The sequence below is a fragment of the Scleropages formosus genome, chromosome 12 (genome assembly GCF_900964775.1).
Source record: "Scleropages formosus chromosome 12, fSclFor1.1, whole genome shotgun sequence".
Classification (NCBI taxonomy): domain Eukaryota; kingdom Metazoa; phylum Chordata; class Actinopteri; order Osteoglossiformes; family Osteoglossidae; genus Scleropages; species Scleropages formosus.
Genome location: NC_041817.1, coordinates 12,758,450 through 12,779,955, shown reverse-complemented (window position 1 = coordinate 12,779,955; position 21,506 = coordinate 12,758,450). Strand labels below are relative to the sequence as shown.

At 44.6% G+C, this 21,506-nt stretch overlaps 2 protein-coding genes across 2 annotated transcripts; both read right to left on the bottom strand.

The window, feature by feature from the left end:
• Window positions 1-90: 90 nt before the first annotated feature.
• On the bottom strand, window positions 91-4,280 carry ercc1 (excision repair cross-complementation group 1). Its single transcript, XM_018757432.2, has 9 exons — window positions 3,858-4,280; window positions 2,721-3,077; window positions 2,487-2,590; window positions 1,843-1,942; window positions 1,672-1,748; window positions 1,429-1,528; window positions 681-752; window positions 485-553; window positions 91-172 (listed from the first exon to the last, which is right to left on the bottom strand). The coding sequence occupies exons 1-9, from the start codon at window positions 3,921-3,923 to the stop codon at window positions 110-112; spliced, it is 1,008 nt and encodes a 335-aa protein (XP_018612948.2). The 5' UTR covers window positions 3,924-4,280; the 3' UTR covers window positions 91-109.
• Window positions 4,281-14,737: 10,457 nt separating this feature from the next.
• olig2 (oligodendrocyte lineage transcription factor 2) lies at window positions 14,738-17,122 on the bottom strand. The gene is made up of 2 exons (XM_018758223.2): window positions 16,967-17,122; window positions 14,738-16,689 (listed from the first exon to the last, which is right to left on the bottom strand). The coding sequence occupies exons 1-2, from the start codon at window positions 17,084-17,086 to the stop codon at window positions 15,829-15,831; spliced, it is 981 nt and encodes a 326-aa protein (XP_018613739.2). The 5' UTR covers window positions 17,087-17,122; the 3' UTR covers window positions 14,738-15,828.
• Window positions 17,123-21,506: the final 4,384 nt, after the last annotated feature.

Below are 21,506 nucleotides of genomic sequence, written 5' to 3'. Positions count from 1 at the left end.
TCCAAAGAACCAAATCCATTAAATAAGGTCACAGTGTATGGGGAACACCGAAGAGGTGCACACCCTAGTTTTTGTTCAAAGATGCGGTGTTGAAAACGTACAGTCGGTGCTACATGTCGCTTTTCCTGGCTTTGAGGAAGGGCTGATGGAGAACATCATAGATGCGCCTAGCCTGAAACACAGGAGCATAGAACAGTCACCAACATTGTCATCACCATCATCATCATCATCAAGCAGTATTGAAGATGGTAACATCAGGTCTGCAGCCTGGTTTGACAAAGAACATGCACACATTTTCAACAAAGAAGAACCATGCCATATCAGAAATGATGCTGAGAAGATCAAAAATGTATTGCAAGTTACTTGAAAGGTGATGTCTGCATACTTCAAAAAAAAAAAACCTACACATTTCAACACCTCTAACCACAATATCGGTCTCATTTAGCTTCTGACCAGTTTAAACTAGTTCTGTAGTATTTCTCACCTTCTGCGGGCCTAAGCCAGGGCAGAGTGCAAGATCTTCTTTGGAGGCATTTATTACCCCCTCCAGAGACTGCAAGAGAACACAAGCAAGGGACATTACTACTACTACTGAATGACACTACTACTGTCAACAAAAAGCCCAGACAACCTCAGTTACAGCCATCAAGTATAATGTTCCTACAGTCAAAATCACTTACAGTAAATGTGGACAGCATGGTGAGGGCATCAGTCTTGTTGACCGACTTCACCGTGGTAAGACAATCTGTGAACTGTAAAAGACGAGATGAAGACAAAGGTGAAAATATAAGGCATGACTTAGATGGGCCTGCAATTTTGAGGGGGGGGGGGGAATCATGCTAATGACACTGAAGCTGAAGTCTGTCCTCCAAGTTTATCACCAGACCGTCTAATATCTATGTTCAAGAAGGCAACATACAGTTTACAGACATGTGAACCCACTGTTAACCAAACCAAGTTCCAACAATCACATCAACCCTTCAAAAGGTGGATTGCAAAACTAAACCATATATAGTTCATGCTCATTTAAGCAAATTAATTGGGGGGGTGGGTCATTCCAATACATCATATAGATTCTTTTTTAAATTAACATTATAGTGATCTTGTCATATGTAAATAAAATATTTCACTTTAATAACACTGCACAGTATGACAAAATAAGACAAACCGGACATTGCTGTAGTAACTGAACAATTAATTTTAAAAAAAAAAAAAAAAAAAAAAACCCCCATCTCCCACTTTGCTGTGCTGAGCACTTTTTTTTAAATTCTGGAAAATGTCTACTCCAATATCCAGTCACCTGAGGTATGGCCATGTGCAGATATATCTGTCATCTGGAATATGTGACATTTGGATGGCGGTCTTGTTGAATCAAGACACCTATCTGTATGTTGCCAGAGACAATGGATTCCAGGTGCTCTAGAGTACCTTAGACAGGAAGTCTTTCTCCACCTGCTCCTTCAGGAGGTCTGCCGGCTTCTTCTCATAGGCCTTGTATGTCTCCAGGTAACGTCCAGCCTCCTCTGGGCTGAAAATGGTAAACATAAAACGGATGTACAGCAAAGTGACTCAACATTTCCCTCTGCCTTAATTACCAACAATGCTGCCTTTTTCCCCTTTAGTCGGTGCTGAGCTTCAGCATTCTTCTCTCACTCCTGTCTGCCACCTCACCTCCAGGCCAAAATGAGGGTGCAGTCTGCCATGATACAGATGCGTGCCAGTTCTTTGAGGGCATGGTGGGGGTCTTTCTGAGAAGTAACACAGATAAAGAAAAGGAATAAACTACAGTGATTAGAATATTAGGAAATAATTACACTCATGCAAGTGAATCACGGATCTTACCACATCGACCTGCACTAGAAGCACCCTGAGGGTGTAGCTCTGTCCCAGCTGCTTCAAGCGGTCATGGATGTAGTTGGGGTTCAGATTGTGGTACCTCAGGCTGTGGGTGATACATCCCCCCAGTGATAGCCATCAGGAAAATGAGCTTCCGCTGGGTTTAGGGAGCTTTAGATGATATAAAGGGTCTGCACACATTGGCTATCCTGGTGGTTTCTTAAAACCAGAAAGACGGAACCAGACCGTGTAGGAACTGAGATAAACTCCCCCTTGTAAAACCACATTTTAATCATTTAAAATGCCCTTTTAATCTCTAACAATTAATACTGCAAATTCTATTTATTACTGTTATTATTAAGTGCACATCAGAATAGCATTACATTCGTACGATAATGCACATTTTCAAGCTAACCCAAAATATACCTAGTCAGTTCAAAGATTTGTTTATATACAGTATTTTACCACTATATGAGATTTTTGCAAAGAAACACTGGAAACCTAAAGTAACAACCTCCTCTGCTATTTTTAGCATCAGATTTGTGACACCTGCGCTACACATTTACGTGGATTCACACTTTGTTCAAAGCGCGAGAAACGTACGCGCGCTCGCCGCCCGTAGGCAAAATAAAGCCACCAACGGCACAAACCTGAGAAAGAGAGCACAGGTGGTCTGTCCCAGGACGTAATCTGGAACTGCTTCACCGAACTCCCAGGGCACGTTTCTCACAAACTTCAGGATAGGATTTCCTCTCTGGAGGCACAAGGGCACTGCAGTAAAGACAGCTGATACAGGGAAAGCAAAGGTAGGTGTGTGTGTGTGTGTGTGTGTGTGTGTGTGTGTGTGTGTTCAAACATGTTTGACAGCTGACCACTATTCCCACCTGTCTGGGGCTAACAATGATGCTGTTCCCTGATCCAGGTGCCTTCGGAATGCTACCGAGGCCTGCTTCCGACCTCTGACCTTCCTCCCGCACATCTGTCAAAGGAGCTGCCGCAGTACCGGCAGCGTGCATGTCCGCCCCTTTCTGGAACCGCGTTCCCGATCCAGTCCCTCGCGGTCCCGTCTCGGGGACGCCTCCTCGGTCTCCCTTCGGAGGACCACCGCCTTTCCGCCGGATGACAAACTCCGCATAGGACGGCGGCTGTTTGCCGGGCACGGTTGCGGTCTCCGCTGAGGTCTCTCCCGCGGCGCGACCGCTATCGCCACTCAGCGATGAAGGTTTAAAAAGGGACTTCACCTGCACAGTGAACAGCCGCATAAATGATAAAAAATACCTGTCCAGCGAATTACAAAACACAGTAGCGATGTCCATCGTTTCTTTCGTCATGTTTAATTTTGAATGTACCTCCCTTGCATATTTGAATCTACTGACGGGAAACGCGTGTGGGCTAACCACAGCTGCAAAGCACCTTGTTGCAAAGTTAAAAGTACCTCTAAAACTAAAAGCAATCTATTTGCGGTCTCACCCTGCGGTGGAGCGTTCGGGGAACTATTGTCGATCGTCTGCGAGCCACCTGGGCCGAGAGGCAAAACTAAATAACTAACATGTACTATGTAGGGCGAGGGTGTCACCAGTAGGATTAATGTCACCATGTAGGTTTAGTTTGAAACCCAGTAGGTTGCAGAGATGGTCATCATGTAGGTCATGGGTGAAGATCCACCTCCACAGAGAGAACAGGCGTTCACAAATTCTTTCTGCACAGCTAATATGTGCCAAATGCTGCAGCGAACTCACAAAAATAACAGTTTCATTTTTTTGTTCGCAGCTTATCCATTAATGATTAAAAATCTTCAATTTACACCAACAACTGGGAAATGTAATAATAATAATAATCCCTCCAATTAAAACACTAGTTCAGTAAGTACTAACAGAGATTCCGAAAGAATTACCACATGATGGATTCCACACTTAGTAGCCATAAGAACCATCGTGTACAAAAAAATGCGAAAGTAAACTGTCTGAATTTAGTTAAACTGATGAATCTGGAATCTACACACAGTAAATTCATTTGCCAACCTGCTTAGGTCGCTCTTTGGTTAAAACAGAATCGTCCAGATTGATATTAAACTTCTTCGTATCCATGGCCGCAATAACAGCGCTTCGCCTATTAAACAATATTAAAAACAAAATAACAAAGCAACAACAAACACTGTATTTTAAAGGCGCCTTGGTGCGGTTCGCGGCTCCGCAGTTGTCGTTTGGTTTAGAAGCGCCGCCATCGATGATTGAGGTCGCCAGACTGTGCCGACGATTTAAAAGCGGTGCGCGGAGGAATAAGTCACTACTTGTTACTTCTTCTGTCTTTGTACCTCACATGGGGTTTTATCAATCTGTTCCTACTCCCCCAGCAACTCCTGAAATTTCGATGTAATGAAAATGTCATACAAATGGCAATATTTAAACAATATTATATATATAAGCCCACATTTGGCAACCTCCGTCGAGAAGCTGGACAGGGATTACTAGCTGAATACCTATTTAATCGATTCCCGCAGCGAATCTGGAGCACAGTATCACATGCGGAACTTTGAAAATCGATTAATAAATCTTAGGAACCGAAACGCTTTCATTATGAGGCATTTTCAGCAATTACTGCTAAATTATAAGTACATTTCTAGGTATCCACTCAGTATCACTTCGCTCTTTGCTACTAGTGTCTTTGTGTTTTTGTATAAATTATGCTGTGGATTTTATACCGTAGAACCCAACTTTTCATTATTATTTCCTCCACATATGATATTATAAGTTATCTTTGACAAGTTAACCAAACCTCAGTCGGCAATCTTGAGTGAAAAAATGAAAAGCGGCGTAGTATGCATACCTTATGCATTGAATTATGTTACAGAAGTTCATATTAATAACATTTTACATTATTTCTTATGGGAAAACTGTGCTGCTATGCGTTGCGCTCGTAGTAGCACTTTTTGACCCATTTCTGCGCTGTATCTCGGGGACAGTGCGTGGAATAAAAGCGGCATCTTCTATTTTTGTCCATAAGGTGGCGGTGCAGCACCATAATTGTTGTTCTTCTTTTCTCCATTAACTTACCAACTGGTTGCGATAGGGCGGGGTGCGATGGCGCAGTGGGTTGGACCACAGTCCTGCTCTCCAGTGGGTCTGGGGTTCGAGTCCCGCTTGGGGTGCCTTGTGGCGGACTGGCGTCCCGTCCTGGGTATGTCCCCTTCCCCTTCCGGCCTTACGCCCTGTGTTGCCGGGTAGGCTCCGTGACCCCGTATGGGACAAGCGGTTCTGAAAATGTGTGTGTGTGTGGTTGCGATAGACTGGTGTTCCATTCAGGGTGGAGCCTGACTAGTCTAACGCCCTAGACTTCCAAGATAGGCTCCGGACCACCCTGACTTTTCAAGCGGTTATTGATAAAGAGGTAGCTATTACAGTAAGTACAGTAGGTAAAGGTGTTACTATGGTGTGGAGCTTACTGGATTCAGTAAGGTGATGTGGAAGCACTATCATACCTCTGCTCTTCCCGTGATGTATAACATACATGGTTTCTACAGCTCGGATCCTCACTGTTCCCTCCTCTTAGTTACTTCAGCTCTGCGTTTGAAATTCTTGAAAATACAGTACAGTGAAGGTACTTAAAGTTCACATTAAGGAGATGCTTTTCTCCAAAACAACTTCCAATAAACTCTATGTAGTGTTATCAGCCCACACACCTTATTCACCAAGGTGACTTACACTGCTAGATACAGTATTAGATACACTGCTAGATACACTACTTACACTGGGTCACTCGTCCATACATCAGTGGAACACACACTCTCTCTGTGTATCACTCAGACACTATGGGTGAACCTGAACAGCACATCTTTGGACTGTGGGAGGAAACCCACACAGACACAGGGAGAACATGCAACCTCCACACAGACTGAGTGGGGATCAAACCCACATCCTCTCGCACCATCCAGGCACTGTGAGACAGCAGTGCTACTTGCTGTGCTGCCGTGCCGACCCACATCTCTTTCTTTTTGCTTGTTTATATATCTTATTTAATATTTCAATCAATGAATTCAAGTGCCAGGAGAAGAATGCTATATTAGGATATTTCTCGTGTCTTTTTATTGCATTGGGAACAATGACCTCACACAATTATTTTGTGTCGTGTTTCATATAAATGTTTAAGTATTCATTCTGAACAAATGTTATTTCTATGGTGCTCAGCTAAGGAAGTGAGTGACCCTGCAGGGAAAAGTCAGGCATGACAGTAATGATATCTCACACATGGGGCGCCCCTTTCCTTCATCCCATGTTCTCAAGAGGCCCACGGAGAATGAAGTTTATTTTTGCCTCCCAGAAGTGGCACGCTGAGGCTGGGCCTCTGCCAACTTGGGTATGTCAGCAAAATCAAGGTAGAGGAACGAACAGCGGATAAAGCCGTTGCAGACGATTCGGACTAATGGAGGGAATCTTTAAGCCCGTTTACAGAGACAGAAGTCTCTCTCGCCATTTTTGTAGTTGCTCTGGGGAAATGTCCCATCACACAGCTGAGTTTCCATCTCCTCCCCACATCAGTCCAAGCCGTTTCCCATGACCTGGTTTCTCCAAGTTTATGCTGCATATTTGCGAAGATCACAACGCAGCACTAGTTCTTTTGTTTCCCAGAGCCACATCAACAATAAAGCACAGGCCATGCGCCATGTACTTTGTATAACGCCTCCATTGTCAGCCCTCAATTGGCACATTGTTTGCTCACCATCACCTCAACACAGCAGCTGTGGCCAGCAAGAAAGGACAGTCGTCTTACTGCCAGCAATGCCCTGTGCATGGCCCTGCTCGGTGGTCACTCATCCTACCGCCACAGATGCCCCATACATGGCCCTAGGCTCTGGTCACTCATCTTAGCATCAGCAATGACCTGCACACAGTGTTTGTATTTGGCTATACAGCATCAGCCCTGCAGCGTCCGGGCAATGAAACAAAGACTTGAGTGGTTTGATATGTATGACTCAGTCAAGACTGCAGTCAAACACCGGGGTCACGTTAATACTCTCTTTGTCTGCAGGACTCGGAACAGGCCTTTCTGTGCTGTCCTTCTGCCACAGTACATAACAATAGACTCTCGCCTTACAGATTTTATTATTTGCTTGCAAAATAAGTTTGCTGCTAAAATGATCAGAAACTACTGGGCTGTTACAATGCCAGTACAACATTTTGAGATTATACTTGTATTTTTTTTTCTTTTTTAAACTGCATGCCTTTTAGACAGTCTGCGCAGTAAAAATGCCAAGGAAATAATACCCTACAAATTGATACCGTTCTAGGGGGTGCGGTGGCGCAGTGGGTTGGACCGCAGTCCTGCTGTCCAGTGGGTCTGGGGTTCAAGTCCCGCTTGGGGTGCCTTGCGACGGACTGGCGTCCCGTCCTGGGTGTGTCCCCTCCCCCTCTGGCCTTACGCCCTGTGTTGCTGGGTAGGCTCCGGTTCCCCGTGACCCCGTATGGGATGAGCGGTTCAGACGGTGTGTGTGTGTGTGTGTGTGTGTGTGTGTGTGTGTGTGTGTGTGTGTGTGTGTGTGTGTGTGTGTGTGTGTGTGTGTGTGTGTGTGTGTGATACCGTTCTAATGACAAACTATGGCTTTAGTTTTTTTCCTCTGGGGAACCCTAGCACGCAATATAGCCACGCGACCTTTGAGCTCAAACACCCCGTCCCAGCTCAAGAGGAGCTGAGCTGGGCAGGAGGGAGACCGTGTCCGCCAAGTTCTCAGGATTGTGTGCTTCTTCTACAGCAAGATGCCAACAATCATGAAAATAAAGCAGAGAAATGGAATAGGACTACCACAATAGTGGGAGCCTGAGCACAAACTCATTGAAGACATTTGGACAAAATGGGGAAAAAAAGGCATCAGTGATTCGAGACCGTGTTGGTTGTGCCACAGCCGCCCTCATCCCATCTCCCAGCTCCGGTCAGGCAGCAGTAACTGTGAAAAACTGGCCCATCTCACACCCTCAATAGCTCAGCCTGTGTGTGTCTCAGAGACGCCGCCGCCTTTCTACAGCCGCTCAGACTCCCCACGTAGACGCGGTCGTTTGACAAGCCTGCCTGCCAAACAACTCAATTAAGCCAAAGGAAGGGAAGAAAGAAAACCAAAACAGAAGAAGACGGGGCCTGGTTCCTGTCAGTCCAGGACTTGCCACCACATATCGTGGAAGAAAGGAACAGCAAGAAAAGGAAACCATTGTTGCTCTCTTATGTGGCTGTGGGGGTCGGGCGGCGGGAGCGATATGAAGTCGGTGACATGTCGAGTTATGTTTGCTTCCAACCTGCGGCCCTGTGAGTACGATCAAGCGTGATCACCAGGTACCGAACATAATTATTTGACTCGCTTTCCAAAAACGAAGAGATGGCGGTCTCCTCTGTTCGGACTCCCGACCGCATCCAGCCGTCTGGAGGCCGGCAGCAAACCGTATTAAGCCGGGCAGACGCTGCGGCAGAGGGGTACGAGTGTCCCGACTCCGAGAGTGTGAACGTGGGAAGGGGAGGCTCTAGAACATGGTAGGGAAGAGGGTGTAACAGGAGGAAGTGTCCAGGGGAGGATGCGGGGAATAGGTAACAAGAGAAAGAGCAGGGATCGCTAGAAAGGTAATCCCTCTGAGATGTTTGGAGACACGAAGCAGCTATATGTAAATGTAAGCAGTAGGGTTTAGGTGGTAGCAGTTACTTTGATCTTTCAAACTGAATCTCCTTCCCCCTCCCCTCACACACACACAAACACACACCCCTCCTTTTTCTTGTAAGAAAATCAAGACCTATTAAGCTTAATCTCACTTAATAGCACGTACCTCTTGCTTTGCCCCCCCGTGGGCAGCGTACTCTCGCCTCCGCAACCAGCGCCATTCATATGCCTAGCCCTGTAATCCCCTTATTTCACCATAGCAATTATTCTGAGTATTTTATTATTACTATTATTCATTCAGTCCTGTCCGAGGGGCTGATTGCCACCACTCTAGGGTGCCTCTCTCTCGCCCCCCCCCCCCCCCCCCCTCCCGAAATCCGTTGTGTAAAGGGGCTGCTTGCGTTGTCCCTGGTGGGGGGGGGGGGGGGTAGCTCTGAAACCCATTCAGGGAGACACATTTTCTGGGTGTTTGAACGTATTGAAGTGCGTGTAATGAGCACCACCAAGCCACCCATCCCAGGCGTTCAGCACAGCGAGAAACACCAAGAATCTGATTAAAGATGGAGAAGAAGAGGAAAATAATCAGAACCCCTCTTTGGACCAGGGGAATAATTACACCAGTGGGTTTTGATCTCTCACTTGTGGGTCCATGAATAGGGCAACGGGGCCGAAACGTGAAAAAGAACTGTTTCACTGTTTGGGCTTTTCCAATCAGCTTCTCAACTGGGCCCTCCTTGTGGATCTGGGGTGTATCGCTAATTATCATGACACCCTCTCCCCTTTCTTTTAGAGATATGAGGAGGGGCAACAAAGAAGAGGCATGGGCAAACCGGACCCCACTCCTCCCTTCACGCACTCCTGGCCTCCGTTTGCCGGATAATGTTCCATCAAAAAAAAACCACACTTTTCTACTTGGTTCTACATTTTAAAAAATGCGAGTGTGTCCAAATTGTTGCGCGTGTCCTTGTTTGTGCGTTTGTGCACGCGTGTACACTTTTGCTTCTTTATGAATTGCAATGGAAATTATGCACCCGTCTGGATAAAATGAGCAAGGTCGAACTGGTCGAAGCAAGAAATGTACAAAATTGACCTGTCTTAGCAATGAGCCTCCAAACGCAGTAAAATCCATGTGAGTATACCCAGGAGAAATTTCATGATCGTGGCTAGAAGAAACCATGTGATGATGTACAACTCAGAATTTATTCCAAAATATCCATCGTTTTGATCAAACGCCTTGTCTAAGCAGGGTCGTAGTGACCAGTCCTGGGAAGCACTGGGAGTAACACAGTCCATCACGGGATGCTGTCTCCACACTCACTCTCACGCACGCAAAACACACCAAGGGTAAATTTAGCATCATCACATCATCTCAACCACACGTCTTTGGGCCCTCAAAGGAAACCCCCACAAACAGGCAAACCGCACAGATACACAGCCAGGGACAGATTCGAACCCGCAACCCAGGTGCTGCGGGGACAACATGCAGCACCAGTGAACTATTTTAAGACAATGTCTAATTAATATTATGTTTTCATCTGTGTTCTCATCTTGATAATGTCTCGAACAATCATTGTTTTTCGTTGTTTGCACGTCAGTTGATTATGAAGGTCAGTTCACATTAAGTATGTCACTTTATCGCGAAGCCATATCCAAGTTTGCGCTAGGTCCTTAACTGCCGTACTTTAAGCCTTGACTGGCAAAAGTTTCTTTCAGGAGACAATAAATTAGCCAGTTCGTTAAGAGTAGCAGATGTTTCTTTCTTTGCTCGGAAGGTCACGAGAAAATTAGAAACCACGGCATGTTGCCGTACTGTTTTCAATATTCATAAACAGAGTTTCTTCGAGGCATTTGTCTTTCGTGCAATGGGCAGAATGTTTGACCAACTGCTAGTCCTTGACCAAAACACCTTGAGTCAATGTTGCCCAAAGACAGTTTCTGTTTAAAATGTGCATACGCAAATAAATGAGAAATTAACAGGTGCAAATGTCTATACTTCCATTTGAAGGAACAGGTGCAATGGGAAAAAATACAAATAGAACAAGTAAGACTGTCAAAGCAAAGGGTTAAAAGCATCGAAGACAACTCTTACAGTCACTCATTTCTCCCATCAGCCCCATGTTGGCCACGAGCCTGGAAGAAGAAGAGCACATTACAAGCTGTTAATGAAGTGGGACCATCTCAGAACACAGAGCACTGTCCTCCCCATCCCCCGTGGGCTTTGAGGGGGCACTGCAGCCCAGCTGAGGTGGGTGGGGGTCACCTTGCGAGTTTCTGCCAGAAAGACCAGCGATTCCTGCTTCTGTTCGCGCAGACACAACATCTGAGACGTGCGAGGGTCTTAAATCATGACATCGGTGCATATCAGAGAAAAAAAAATCAGATTGCCGCTTTGCTGTCTTAGTTTAGTGGACGAGGGTTGCAAAACACTGCAGTGAAGCACTTTTGAGACGTCTGCAGAACTTGAATTTCACTCTATTTCCATATACATACAGCATGTAGACGCTGTTAGTTGCCTCTTTGTTGCCTTTTTCGCTCAACCTGGCGAAGTCAGTAAGACCCATTTTTTCTGCCCGAAGGCTGACGCTGTTGGTCTCCCTTTGACTTCAGCAACTCCTACATGGAGAGGAAGCATAATGGATATGGACAGATGCATTTTACACATAACAGAAAGGAGATGCTTATCAATGATGAGCCACGCTGGCAGACACTGTCAGCCATGGAAGACAGCATCTTTACAGTGTCTTTGGCATGATGTCCCCTGTTCCCACAGGAAAAACACGAACCCCAGATGAGGCAAAACATTTCTACCATGTTTGGCACTGTCACCAAAACCTGACAGCTGAGAGTGACATGACTGAAAAGCCATATGTGACACCATCCGTTCCACAGCCTCCTGGCCTTCAGCCACCAGAACGTGAGAGGGGCAACGGAGCCAGGGCAGCGTGCGGGTGGGGGCATGCCTGGGGGCGTGTGGACGACTATGCCACACGTATGCCTACGGGTTACAAGTGTATGATGTCCATTAGAAGCAGTCCATGCTGGCGGTGAAGCATTTAAGCCAAGTATTGATTCACTAAAGTTGCGTGAAATTTAAGGCTTTATTTTTATTATTTCAGAAACGTTTACAGTGTTTTGCTTCTGCTTTTTATGTTCCTCATCCACCACCTTCGCGTTTGTGACGGCAGCAAGCCAACCCCGTTCACCTCTGGTCTAATTCCTCAGCGCCTGGAGAGACCGGGCGCTGAGGATCCTGTTCCCGAACCTCTTCCCACTCCCCACGCTGTCATTGTGTGTCTCCTCCGAGTGATCAGTGTCTAGCTGATAAATTCCCAGATTCACTTTGAAGTTAATTCCCATCTTCATAGCATTCTCTTTCTGCTCAGCCTGCTCCTTGTGCCATGAATATCCAGCAGGCTGCTTCCATGCTGGGATTATCCTCCCTTTGAGTAGCAGCCTTGGGGAGGATTCTTCATAAAAAAAAAAAAAAAAAAAAAAACACTCAATAGAGATCCTATCCACACTCGGCCACACACTTCTTCACCCCTCCTCCGTGCCCGTTCGCGAACACAAATCTGCCCTTTGGGTTGCTGTCCCCCAGTGGGGGAGAACACCTCACCCCTCTCACTACCCACAGCATCTCCAGGAAGAAGGAGATCTCATCCAAACTCACCACTCTAGTGTCTTCAGGTTGAAAGACATCATGCCCACCCACACCAGCCCAACAGTGTCCCCACTGTGAAGGACATCTTACTACTGTCACCAGCTACTGTGTCTCCTGGAGAGGGGTATCTCATTCTTCCACACCACCCCAGTGTAGCGTGTCCTCTTCGACGCTCTAAAACAGTGAAGAGGGGAATTATGTTCAAGTACGGACAGCACCTGTTCACTAGTGATGTCCTGTATGACCGTGGTGAGAACAGGACAATTACAAAAGTGTCACCAAGCCACCACAGCAACCTCCTTTGTGTCTGCGCTCTTGTCTCCAGCTAACAGCGTTCTATCAAATCTACCAGTTTATCACTGTAACATAATTGTGCTGATGGCCCATTAGTTATTAAAATCAGGCTAGAGTACAGTGTTGAATTACTGAGCTCTCGTCTGAGATGTATGTAAGTAGTTGTGGTTTTGTATCTTGGCACATATAACACCCCAAATTCTTGTTATACTGAAAATGCATTTTTTTCTTGCTGTGGAAGTTTAGTTCTGCAGTTAGATAATAAAGCAGGTGATGTCACGCCAGTTAGATACGTGCTGATCCTCAAAGCATTTTGGACGTAAAATTCAGAAGCTGCGTGACATTGTGAGAAGAGATGGAAGACAAGAGACGGCAGAACAAGGGTCCTCAAGGGGGAGGAAAGTCTTTCATGATGTTTCAGATTCATTGGACACTAATGCTGCAGAGCTGGCGGAATACGTACGCTTCACTTTGTCTGAAACTGCTACTAACATGCTCTCTTTATTTGTTCAGTTTTTCTCTTTCGCTCGGCCTCTATCTGTTTGCTGCCACCTTTGAAGCTTTGCTCTCAGTCTTTAGTCATAATCTCTTGAGCTAACAGAAATGTTCTGCGTCTGTTTGTCAGACACCACATCTGCCTGGGCTTCTGGGGCCTTAGTTCTGCTGTAACTTGGTGTAAGTGCGGCGCCCCACTCCCCCAGTACACTCCATGAATATTCAGTCACCAGCCGCTCAGCGAGGAGCCTGGAGGGAACAATGGTGTTTTATGAGAGGTGCTGGGTTTTTTCAAAGTTCTGATTGACAGTTCTTATCGGGTTTCGTACAGAAGAACACTTGCAGCAGAAAATCTGGGAAAATTTGGTCGGCTACTGAAATGACAGAAATTTGCGTCGTACGTGTTATGTATTTTACAATCTTCCAAATACCTCTGTAAATCCAAGACGCAAAAAAATAATAATTTTGGGGTTGGCAGAAGACCACATGGAGGAAAAAAGGAAAACAGAGTCCCTGCAGTGAATTCACCCAGAGTGAGACCACCCAAGATATACTAGGGGTAATATACTGTATACACACGACCCATCCCTGCAAGTTGCTGTAGACAAAGGCATCAGCATAATAATAATAATAATAATAATAATAATAATAATAATAATAATGTATTCATTTTTGAATGTTTATTTAATATCATTTTAAATTTAAATCAATGTTTTGCTTTGTACCCTGTTATAGCCGTAAAATATAAAATTAAGCTAAGCCTTACTTTATGAATCCACGTTACTTATGTAGGGCTTCACTGAATGTGTGCATCTTAAATAATGAACTAATGCGATTATTTCATTAAAGACTATTTTCATTTCGACCTTACACTGCCATTCCGGGTATATTCACCTCTGATAACTTTCTTACCAGGAGATTCATCAGACTCAAGAGTCAGAGAGTCGTTGGGACCTTTAAGGGACCCTCATGTCTCATATTTAAGTAACATTAATCGAATACTTTCAGAAATTTCTACTGACTAAATTCTTTTTTAACTTATATTTTGCTTAGAAATTTTAAACATTTGAAATTCAGTCAGCCTTACAGTAAAAAGCTTATGTGGAACATGTTACACAAGTACCTAAAACATTAATAATGGAGAAAAAAAGCACCAAAGTACTGCAGAATTATCATTGAGCACTAGTAAACATGGTAAAAATCTGCATTTACTCCCAGCAGGCCAGATGTTAAAAGGTTTAATGTGTTTAGTAAAACATAACACGACTGTTAAAATGTTTAATTTTTATTATTCCACTTGTATTTATATGTATTATGAAGCAATTCTCTGAAAATATCATAAACTTTATTAACAAAGTTCCTTCTTACAATCAGGCAAATAAGGAAATAACGTATTAAACAATTAATTTAATGTTGTTTTTATGTCATTACACCAATACTTCGCACACATAAAATATTATTGTGATTTTATTTTGTAAATACATATTTTTAAGCTCCACAGTGGCTGGAACGATAAAAGATAAAAAAACTTTTTTTATTAGCAGAATGAAACTTCATTTTTAATTTATTTACCTAAAGTTAGGATAAACGTAACAGTTATTAGTATGAAGTCATATTCAGTATAAATTAATAATTGCACGTGTCGTATTAATCATTTACCCAATTTTTACTTAAAATAGACAACCTAAATTGAAAGCACAGTGAGAAAATGGGAATAACAGTGAGCGATGAGACTTTCATATCTAATTAGACTATTTTAATACTGAATAAATTGTTTTAGTCCAAGATGTGTGATCCAAAAATGTCTTAAATTATATGAAAAAAAAATGTTTATTTTTAGAACCAACTGAATGGCAAGATGCACCGAAGCAACATTTAAAAATTGTGCTGTTGTTTCTGACACACACAGGACGCTAGTTGTTAGTGAAGCAGTGAGGAAGAGTAAAATATAATGTTTGCATTTTTCAATACACACATTTTCAAAAAAGACTGTGCTCATTCTTTGCACCACTAAAAACAGGTTTCCAGCTTCGGCTTCTGTGCTGAAAAACGAGAAGGAATATAATTTCATTTTATTTCTAGACTTTGAGCTGGGTTGGAAAGGGGACAAAAAAACATGAGAAAAAAATGAAGTGTACATTTTATTACTATGTTAAATCCCAACATGTTATAACCCATTCACTTACATGCCAGCAAAATAAGTAAATAAATAGTGTTTAGGATTTTTTTCATACAAAAATAAAGTATTCTTTCTTTGTGTTTGCCAGTAGCAATGAAACACTGTTCAGATGTTAGAAGACTTGCAATAGTTAATGGCCCTGTTGGTACGGACCAGTGTGTTAACCCGCGGACACGCGAGGGCGTGGAGCACGTGTGCGCGTGCCAGTGGAGCGCAGAGCGGGTAGCGCGCGTCATTCACAACGTATAAAGCAATAAGTAATAAACTGTCATACTGCACAAAGAGCATTCTTCATCAACACATTACACATATTAACCAGTCCTGGTCAACTGTGAAATATTATATTACACAGTGAAATTAAAATAATGGTGGAAAACGGAATGATGCTGTTTTCAACCTTGCTTCTAAACTTTTTTTCGTTGCTTTTCTGATGTCGGGATTTGCTTCAGAACGTGAGCAATAATTTAAACATGTAAAAAAAAAAAAACTGGAGTTATTTAATTTAACATGATGCAGCAGTCAAAGAAGTAGAAACCAAATTTTGGAAAACAACAAGCAAATACATCGTTAATTTCGCTGTGAAAATCAGCGTTGATCCTTCACAGTGATAAAAGTTCGTTTCGGAACAGTAAAAACAGCGGAAACGTTTATTGAGACTCGAGCTGTGGACACCTCGGGAGGCAGTCGGAAAGTTCTGGTCCGGTTCGCTTGCGAGCGCGCGCCGGGGGGTCATTTGGAGTCGCCCGCGAGCCTCGCTATGCTGACGCTGCCCATGGGCGGCACGTGCGGAGGGACCACCTGGCACATGCTGCACGCGCAGGGCACGCCCGCGCTCCAGTGCTGGAAGCTCGGGCTCGAGGGCGTCTTCAGGAGTCCGTGGGGTGGTGGTCTAACCGGGGTCACGGCCGAGATGGCGGCTGTGGGGAGAGAGGGGGCGCCGCTGGACACGGCGGCCGGGAGCAGAGGGTGGTGGTGGTGGTGGTGGTGGACGGGGTGGGGAGTGTGAGCAGCGTGGGGAACCGCGGCGTGCGCGGACAAGCCCGCCCCCGTGTGTGCCATTGTCCCGCAGCTGGAGGGGTGGAAGCCGCCGTGGTGACCCCCTCCGTAGATCTCGCTGACCAGCCGCTTCATCTCCTCCAGCGAGCTGCTCAGCATCAGGATGTAGTTCCTGGCCAGCAGGAGCGTGGCGATTTTGGAGAGCTTGCGCACCGAGGGCCCGTGCGCGTAGGGCATGACCTCGCGCAGCCCGTCCATGGCGATGTTCAGGTCGTGCATCCGCTTCCTCTCCCGGCTGTTGATCTTGAGCCTCATGCTCTGCAGCTCGCTCTCCGACAGCAGCTTGCGCTCCTTCTTCGCGAACATCTTCGCGCCGAGCGCGTCCTCCTCCTCCTCCTCCTCCTCGTGGCCCGGCACGCGCCGCACGTCCACGCCGCTCAGCTCCGGTGGCGAGTCGCTCTGTGTGGAGGACACGGCGCCCGAGAAGCCGCCGCCGGACTTCCTTACCGTGGGCAGAAAGAGATCGTCCACCTCGGGGGAGGACGGCCTGCTGGAGACCCGACTGGCGTCCGAGTCCATGGTCGTCCGCCTCCTCTGCGCATTTATCGTCGAACGAGGTGAGAGAGTCGCGGTGATTTTTGCGCAGACAGAGTTCGACGAAAATTAAGAGATCAGTGACAAAAAAAAACGTAAGGTTGAAAAGATGCAGTGAGTAAGAGTGCACTGATTAAGATCTTTTTTGAAGAAGAAAAAATGATGAGAGACCGCAATTGAACAATCAGTGTTTTCATTAAATGGCGCGAGAAGAGACAGACAAGCTGTTGCACGAACGGTGTGTTTGAGTGGATTTCGAGCCAGACCGTTAACTCACCATGAGCAGGAAAGCGGCTGAAGTGAAGATATCAGCGTGACAGTTGCACTCGGTATTCCCACTCAGCACACTGACCACTGCCCACCACTGCCCACTGCCCACTGTCCACTGTCCGCTCATCTGTCACTGCGGCCCCCGGCGTCGAACCTTCTTATATCCACCTCCACAAAAAAGGAGCGCAGCCTGCAGGAGCATGATCATTATGATGGCTGTCCCACTGCGGGCCGTGGACCAATAGGCTTCTCAAGCCCGGGGCGGGGGGTGGGGGTGAGGGTGAGGTTGGGGGTGGGGGTGTAGTACTGGGGTCTGAGCGCCTCGGTGATGTCATCATCAAAAAACGGAGACTCGGTCAAATGACTCACTGCGCTCATGACACCGGGGTCGGTGAACTGCGGCAATAAGAGTATTAAGACTGAGAGACAATAACCTGTTATTTACGAAGTAGTAGTTATTACACTAACTTTACAATTATTATTAGACGTGTTGTTCAAAGTAGAAGTCTTTAAGTATTTGTAACGTTCTCTGGGATGGATCATTGGATGAGCGTCGCTTTGGAAAAAGGCGTCTGCTAAATGAATAAATCTAAATGTATAAATATACGTAGTATGACTGTTACATCGATATTTAACCTCTGTAAAGCAACGTTGAGTCTGTAACTGGCAAGTTTTAAAAAGCGTTATTATTGCTATAATAATAGTAATTAGTTTTTATTATTTTAAATTAATAATAATCATACTTTTTTTTAGCTTGCCAATTACATACTCAACATTAGTGTAAGGAGCCCTCAAGTAGGACCTCAAGTACCAGATGCATTAATTTAAGAAGCTGAAATATGTAAGCAAGGTATCTGCAGGCAGTGAAAGTATCTTTGATAGATATCCTACTTGTTCTTACCTAGTGGTCAGCAGTCGAACCATGAGAGAGAATATCTTGGTGTTATTATTATTATTATTATTATTATTATTATTATTATTATTATTATATGATCAAGGTGTTTCCCCTGAGCTCATACAGTTAGAATACCCTGCTCCTGCTGTACAACTGGGTAAATCATCAGGGTGACTAACACCGTTATGTCTCTTTGGACAATGCGGTGTTCGCTAATAGGGGTAAATAATTTGTCGATTTTTTTTTTGTTCGTAACGAAAGTGTACTGCTTTTCTCAGAAGACCACCTGAAGTATTATGGACGAAATTGATTTAAATGAAAGAGTCGTTCTACAAAATGAGTTCGAAGAGCCGAACACGACGGGTTTTGAAACGAATTCACTAATGAATCGATTTTATCCTTCTGTGCGATTGGTGTCAGTAGATCTTGTATATTTTACATGTTATATATTTTACCAACGATACAAATGAGTGAGTGCATTTGGACGTGTGTGCTGTTCTGTTCACATTTGACAAGCTGTGATTGAGCAGACGAATTTATCCAAGGTGCCTTACATGTTAGACATTGGAATTCACAGTGCTTTACCGGGTTTTACAGCAAGAAATTAATTTCTTACTGTACTATCAGTTCAGCGTAAGTACCTGGAGGGTACAACAGCAGGAGAGGGACTCGAAGCTACAGCCCTGCAGTTTAGCTGCACTCTGTTTAGCTCTTATTAATTAATTTGCCAGTTTAAACTGTGCACCTTGTTATTATGTGTTATGTTGAGCTGCTATGAATCTATAAATCTCCCTGCAGGGATTAATGAAGTGTAATACAGTACCGTACACACTGTACTACGTACTGTCCAATAACTGCAAAGATGTGTTGAATTAATGCGGAATCCAGCATCTAACGGTAATATGATCCCAAGAGAGTTTAGTTTTTAATAAAACAAGCGGTGCCCGGTGCGCTCAGGTCCACTCTTGTCCCAGTAGCTCCTGTAGAAAGTGACACAACCCAAGCTCATTAGCATACTTCGCTTTCTCTTCCCGCAGTTTGTCGGCCCCATCCTCTGTGTGTGTGTGTGTGTGTGTGTGTGTGTGTGTGTGTTTCCCGGTCCCGCCGCCCTCCGTCTGTTTGCTTGTTTACTCGCCCGAAATCAGATTATGCTAATAAGTGTGGATAAATTGCGCTTCTGTGAAGAGGTGGCATTTTAATCAGGGCGTTCAGTTCATTAGAGATTCTCATGATAATCTCACTTGTTAGTGTAACAAATGTTAATAAATGCCGCGCCTTCCTGGGAAAACCTCCTAACGGTCCGGGCTATTTGAGGGGGACTCGGCTAACACTGAGCTTTAACTCTGCCTCCTGTACTCTTATTTTAAATGTCAGCCCTGATGAAGACCCGAGGATCATCCGATGTGAGTATGTGTGTGTCATTTTTTGTAACATTGCGTTTAATATGCGCAGAGCGACATTTGCTGTATGTTTAAGTACCGCTACAATTTTAGGGCTGCTGCTGTAACGTCCAGTATGCGATATTGAAGGATACTAAATGAGAAATATTAGTACCTCTAAAGTAAATGAAGTGTAGCAGTTGCAGACATGGACTTGTAACCTGAAGGTTGATTCAACTCCCTGTCCTGTCTTTGCTGTAGTTCTGCACCTTTGATCACGTTTTTTTTTTTTCTTAATTGCTCCAGTTAGGGTCAAATACTGTAAACTGCACTGGATAAAAGTGTTACCTAAGCAATAACTTAGCAATGGTGAAAACCGTATATAATCACACCTGTTGGCTTGACTTTCCCTTAGGGGTGATGGGACTGGGCAGCTGGTAGTGTAATGGTTAGAGCTGCTGCATTTGAACCCAAGTGTTCCAGGTTTGAATCCCACCTTCAGCTATAATACCCTTGAGCAAGGTTATGGTTACTGTTGGGTATTCATGCAGAGAAAATTTAGCTATGCAAGTTTCAGTTAGGAATTTTAATTGGAGATATAGGTATTGGAGTACAGTGTAACATGGAGTTGGGATTGTGGTTTGGGAGCTCAATAAAATCAGCAGTAGTGGAGTTATGTACAAATACTGGGAGACTGCTAGAACAGTGGGGGACACGTTCCTCCCCCTCCTGGTTACACCAATGTATCAAACACAGGTAAAAATTAAAGATGGGGGTCTGCTGTTGCTCTGACAATCCCTCCCCCGATCTTTTGGTGATTCCCCATTTAGTTTGTCTTTCTCAATCTGTCATTATCCCATCTCATGTTATCGTCCTGTCAAAATCACTCCTCTATTCTCTCCACATCTCTCTTAGGTCTACTTCTCCAGTTTCTCTCTTTCAAGTTTGACTTTTCTATATATTCATTCGGCAGATGCGTTTCTCCAAAGCAACATACTATTCAGAACATGTAACAGTGTATTCCACAACACACAAAGAGCTTTAGATGCAGGCACGCTAAAGTACAGCTTTTTTCTTTGATACTATCATTTTCCAGGCACCCATTTCTGAAGGAGAAACTGACCTCTCTAAAGACATCAGATAAAAATTCAAAATATAAAAATAATAAAAGTACATGGCGTTAACTAGGAACTGTGGCAGTGCTGCATCCTGCAGTCTTGGGAAATCCAAACTAATACCATGGGTGGATCAAGGGATCAATGGAGAAGGTGTTGAACAAATGCATGCAAGTGTCAGGAGATTAGGAAAATCTTCTTTGAGCCAAAACTAAACTAGCATCCTAAGAATGCCCACATAGTGCAATTTACTAACGCAGCTGGCAAAGGATCAGTTCTTAACTTGTTTAATGTTTGTGGCCCCCCACAAATAGCAGTGAGAGCTATTCTGGACAGACTACCAATAAACTGGAGAACCATATGTGAGCCCTAGTTTATCCAATATAATTGTCAGAATAGAGCCAAAAAGAGCAAGTGAAGGAAATCCTGGCAAGAAAACTTTCTCTGCACAACTGTGGATCCTTCAGCCTTCAAATGAAGAAGAATAAATTTATACAGGGAAAGGTCTATAAGTGTAGAGTATTACGTTTCAAGGCAGAAGGTCAAGGATGGACTGTCAGGGAGCGACATCCAGGTAAGTACGGCTCTGTACTTCACCTCCGGCTGACCATTAATGCATAGATTACATCTCCATGGAACCCTGGGAAGTAGAATTCTCCCTCTTTTAGGGTTGGTTGAGGCTTTATCCCTACAACAGCTATTAGTGGGTAATTAAGTCCAAACACAGGGGAAGCCTCCCAGAGCTGGTAGAACATGACTGCCCATGGAACGATTACAAGGTCCTTTAGAGCAGCAGGGCAAAGTGAATGGAGCTCATTGCGCTTTGCCTATTATTCCCGGGGACCCATCTGGTTAGTAAAAGATAAAGGGGATTTGCTGGAGGTTGGGAGGGCTGTGTTGGGGGTGCTCCATGGGACATGGGAATGGGGGGAGTGTCTTTTCCTCCATTTCAGTTCTTTTCAGCAGAGAGACTGAGATTGGCTTTCACCAAATAGCTACAAATGTTTCAACAACCTGTTCTGTGATCCGGGGGTCCTGGGGGCATCGGAGTGTGGCAGCCAATTCCTGGAGCTCCACAGCAGGACCATGATATGACACTGAGTGTGTTAGCATGTGAAGAGACCCCTTAGCTTAGCCTGGTACAGATCTGATGTGTAA

Excerpts from the sequence above, each read along its gene's own strand:
- ercc1 (XM_018757432.2), bottom strand. The coding sequence starts at position 3,923 with ATGGATACGAAGAAGTTTAATATCAATCTGGACGATTCTGTTTTAACC. Across the intron at positions 753-1,428 it reads AGAAAGACTTCCTGTCTAAG|TTCACAGATTGTCTTACCAC; the intron begins GTACTCTAGAGC and ends CGTCTTTTACAG. Across the intron at positions 173-484 it reads CTGGCTTAGGCCCGCAGAAG|GCTAGGCGCATCTATGATGT; the intron begins GTGAGAAATACT and ends CCTGTGTTTCAG.
- olig2 (XM_018758223.2), bottom strand. The coding sequence starts at position 17,086 with ATGAGCGGACAGTGGACAGTGGGCAGTGGGCAGTGGTGGGCAGTGGTC. Across the intron at positions 16,690-16,966 it reads CAGCCGCTTTCCTGCTCATG|AGGAGGCGGACGACCATGGA; the intron begins GTGAGTTAACGG and ends ATAAATGCGCAG.